The following is a 4,663-nucleotide window of genomic DNA, read 5'->3' as shown; positions in this document are numbered from 1 at the left end:
GCAAAAACTTTTATTTTTTTGGTAAGCGATTACTTTCTTTATCGATGAAGTAACGCGTTACAATATGCCTCAAGATATATTTTTTTACTTTCTCATTTACGCACTGCATTCCTATATTTGGTCCATAGTTTTGTGTGTATATTGATAGTTTCGAGTGTTTTGAAGTTCGATCGTTTTTTCCCCAAAGTGTAACAAACGCAAATTCAGTTACGTTAGCTTAATATATTTCTCTCAACATATGATTTGGTGTACCGCAGCAGGGTGGATTTGGTTCCTCGTATTTTGTTCTGGTAGTCTGATGATTTAAGCTGTAGGTTAGTCCTGCAGAAATAACCTGCATAAATATTAGTTTAAAAGCTGAGCTCGAGATATTTATGCCCCAGCCGGCAAAAGAAAAGACGGTGGAAGATCTTTCAATAGCGCTGCCACGCGACACTTGCCGAAAAGGTATTTTACCAAATATACCAGACAATCTGGCTGTAAAGGTCCAAATAATTTTCTAACTGATAAAAAGCATACCGTCTTATTCTGAAAATTAAGAAATCTCAGGAAATATTTTGGACTACATATTTAAAAAGCTATTGGCATTTGGAGCAGTGCTGCTAATGTCACCGAGGGTGTGCTTTTCATTCATCGTATTAAGATTTATTAAGATTTTAGAGGAAAAAATTGTCAACCAATCACTTTCGCGAAACCAATTGCCATTTATTAAGTTTGTTGAAATGTGTGGATACGTGGCGTATGAGTAACTCTAGTAGATGCGTGTCTCGAGCAAGGCTTAATCTACACTACGTCATTATTATTATTCCAAATAAATCTTCCCTTTCTAATGGAAGCTAATCAGAAACTCTGGTCATTACAAATGTATGCATGCAAAGGGAGTTAAGAATCGAGTACGGAAGCTTATGAATTCAAAAGATCAGAGCTAGATGCTCCTAGAAGGCATTTTTCGGCTTTTGCCGACTGGGCTATTTATATAATAATAATAGTGTGTGAGTGTCATCGAGTGTAGACGTGTTTTTGACTACTCTCTAATTTTGCTCTGCTTTCTTTCTTCATGTTACAAATATTTAAAGACACATACATATTTTAAATATGGCTGCCTTTTGTGGAAAGTGCACTAAAATGTTTTCAAGGAGTGATTCTTCAGTTGTGCCGTGTAATGGCTTTTGTAAAAAGCGCTTTCATAGGGCCTGTTGTGAAGGTCCTATCAGGGAATATGACGTGAGGTTGTTTGCAGCCAACCGGCATATTGGTTACCTGTGTCGTGACTGTGTTGATGCTCCGGACAAAATTTGCAATATTCTTGAGTCGATCCTTGCCACTCAGAAAATAGTCTTGGAATCGATTATGGCGGCTTTCGAAGTGAAGATTGGAGCATTAACCACCCAGATAGACTTAGTAAAAAGCCAAGTCATTCTATTATCTTCAAATGGCAACAACAATGCCACTAGTGTTGATGCTTTAACTACTGAAGTAAGTGCCCTGAAACGTGCTGTTATTGATGTAATCGCTCACAACAATAATAGCGGCTTAAATGGTTGCCGATCTTCGGATGTCGAATTGCTTATGTTCTCGCCGCTTCCAAATTCGTCGCAGTTAGTTGCTGCGCCTTCTGAAAACCCGTCGGTTAATCGCGGCGTATCTATGCTTAACTCTGCTGCTAGTCGTCCGACTCTTGCAGATGGTGGAAGAATGTCAACAAGCAAGCATGACAATAACACAGCTCATACTATTGCTTCCGAAACAAATTCTGCATTATCGACTACTGTCAAATGCGTCCTTACTTGAGAGAATCCATTTTTACGTTCCGAGTCGTAATTTGCGTCGCTTTGATGTCTTCAAGGTTGGGTTAAGCAGAACGGCTTATGGTGCAAACGCGCCAATAAACAGAACCTTATCGGACTACAACTATTTCTCAAATTTGTTAGACATGGATTTTACCAATCCTAGTACAACCGCATTATATTTGGAAAATTACCTTATGTCCGGTCAATAATATCTGCCCAATATCTGTATTTCTTGTAACCTTATAAATGCAACTTTTAAGTAGTAATATTAAATAATATTAAGACTGATTTGTTATATTTAATTATACTCTTAATGTCTGTTAGAACATTCTGTTATTAGACATAAATAAATAAATAAATAAATAAATATATGCTTATAAATACATATGTACCTATATATATTAGTGAGCAATATTACACCGACTTCGCAAAAAAGATTGTATTTACATTTTTTTTTAGAAAATGCGACGCGATACTGCCATGCGAACGGCACATGGGAGAAGTACACTAATTATGATTTATGCATGCATCTACCCGCCCCCTCAACTGTACCTGAATTCGAGCCAATTGTCGAATTGCCAACGATAATTTACTACATTGGCTACACCATCAGCTTAGTATCACTGACGTTGGCAATTATTGTGTTTGTATATTTCAAGTGAGTATTGAATGCATATAAAATTTAAAAGGAGACGCGGAAACGCTTACAAAGAATTTTTACAAGAGATAAAATCAAAATTTTCATGTGAGGCCAGTGGTATGGGGCCAGCATGGGGTATTTCAGCAAGAGAAATATTAATCCGATAGACATAGTTTCGATATTCTTACAAAAAAAAGAGTAGGTCCTAGGTCCATTATTTACTAATAAAACGTTTTGATGAAGAAATAAAGGAATAACTAAAAACACACCACTTACAAAACTTGTTTTTCTAACTTAAATCGTTTATTTACTATGAATTTGTGTATACAGTGTATACTATACACCAGTTAAAAACCGCACAGAAGTTTTATTGAATATTGAGATTGTGTCACTTTTATTTTTTTATTCTCAAGTTTTGTTCCCATATTCTCCATAACAAAATTTCTAACAAATAAATTTCGCAGAGATGGGAAAATAAACTGAAGAACGAAAACTTTGCAAAAACTTGCAGATATAAACACCTATCCAAATTTTTACAGTGGTCACAGGTGGTCAACTTGTTACATTCCTTTCATCTTTGCACATTGTCCCCGATTTCGCTGTTTTATAGTTAAATTGGTTGGATAGGAAACCCCTTTCTAATAGATAAGTAGACCAAGATAATTGGTGGAATAAGTTATTTTTCTCAACCGGTCCCTTTAGTTATGGGATAGTAAAATGGCACGCATTGTTGTTGTTGGCCTCCCTCTTCCTCTGCTACCACTTTCAGAGCTCGAGCGTCATTAATTCACATAGAAGGTAATCTTAGGACATCTGTAAATCAAAGTATAGATATTTAAAAAAAAAGTGTTCCTTTTAATCACGTACATATATCTTACGAACCAATTCAACAATCTTAATATAAGATACGGCAAATGAAAGCTAATAAAACGCGTATATACATCACTTTCCGATAGGCTTTCAGACAAATAAATAAATCATTCCAATTTTTTAATTTTTTAACGAAAATATGAAAAAAATCAAACTTTAACATAAGAAAAACTAAAATAGTAAAAGGTTCTGTTCTGTTCTGCTACAAAAAAAAAGAATAAAGATACTGAAGAAAAAAAAACCGATGGATAAATAAGAAATAATGAGTTGTCAAAGGAAAATGCGCAAAGATTTTTTGTATGAAATATGAGCAGAAAAGCGAGTTACTCAGGTGTACGTGGCGTATAAGTACGGTGACCATAAATATGGATTCAAAATGAAGGACAATTTTTCAAAAATATACCCACATATATTTACGTAGTATAAAAATATCAAAAGAGTATTTATGATTCAAAATTCTTAATATATTTTAAACTTTAACAATGAATCACGTTTTCTTCATCGATATTAATCTTTTTTTACATTAATATTTATAAATACATATAGTAAAACATATTATAATTACAATAGCTTACACGAAAAGTGAAAATCTTTAAAAGATTATTTTATAGGCAAATTTTTAGTAGTTCAAAAAGAAAAGAATACCCTTCTTTTTTGTTTTTTGGTACTTTTCGCAGTTATTTGTCAAAAGTCGCAAAAAGACATAAACGACGAGTTACAAAGTGCCCTTTACAAAAATATATAATTTGTGCAGATTGCGCTCCATAGTATCTACTTTTCTAATCCGATTTTCATTATCTTTGGCTCAAAATTTACTGTAATAATATACCTTCTTTATCGAATTTTTAAAATAATGAAAAAAATAATCAAATGAAACTCTCACTTTTTTCGACTTTGACGACAAAATGCAAATGGTCGCATGTAGCACTAATAATTTTCATTGAAGTCGCCACAAGAGGCACATCAATACCCTTCGAGCTGTAAGTCGCTTACGTTGATTTGGAGATCTTTTCATGAGATATTGAAGAAAAGCTACGAAAAGTACCAAAACACACTTCTTTGAAAAAATCCATCCACTGTCCGATAATGCGGGACAAATGCAGGACACTTGGAAAAAATCAGTACATTTTCAGATTTTTCAGGTTTGAAAAACTACGCAGGACCGACCTTTGAAAAACAGTACGGTCCTGCAAAAAACAGAACGGATGGTCACCGTACGTATAAGTAACTTTCGTTCCTGCTCATTTTTCATACAAAATATCTTTTCGTATTTTCATTCGACCACTCATTATTTCTTGTTTATCCATCGATTTTCCTCATTAGTAATTTGATTTTTTTTTTGTAACACAACAGGCTTTAGTAA

The 4,663-nt window shown here is 34.1% G+C and overlaps 1 protein-coding gene across 1 annotated transcript in view; it reads left to right on the top strand.

The window, feature by feature from the left end:
• LOC118742417 (diuretic hormone receptor) overlaps positions 1–4,663 on the top strand; it is a 47,630-nt gene that overhangs the window by 3,455 nt on the left and 39,512 nt on the right. Inside the window, exon 2 of the mRNA XM_036474480.1 lies at positions 2,250–2,448. Coding sequence (XP_036330373.1) covers positions 2,250–2,448 — 199 coding nt within the window. The remainder of the gene's footprint in view (positions 1–2,249; positions 2,449–4,663) is intronic.

This window comes from Rhagoletis pomonella, unplaced genomic scaffold (assembly GCF_013731165.1).
Source record: "Rhagoletis pomonella isolate Grant_MI unplaced genomic scaffold, Rhpom_1.0 Rhpom_scaffold_00007, whole genome shotgun sequence".
Lineage (NCBI taxonomy): Eukaryota > Metazoa > Arthropoda > Insecta > Diptera > Tephritidae > Rhagoletis > Rhagoletis pomonella.
The sequence above is the reverse complement of the archived record's forward strand: the minus strand, read 5'-3'. Positions and strand labels throughout refer to the sequence as shown.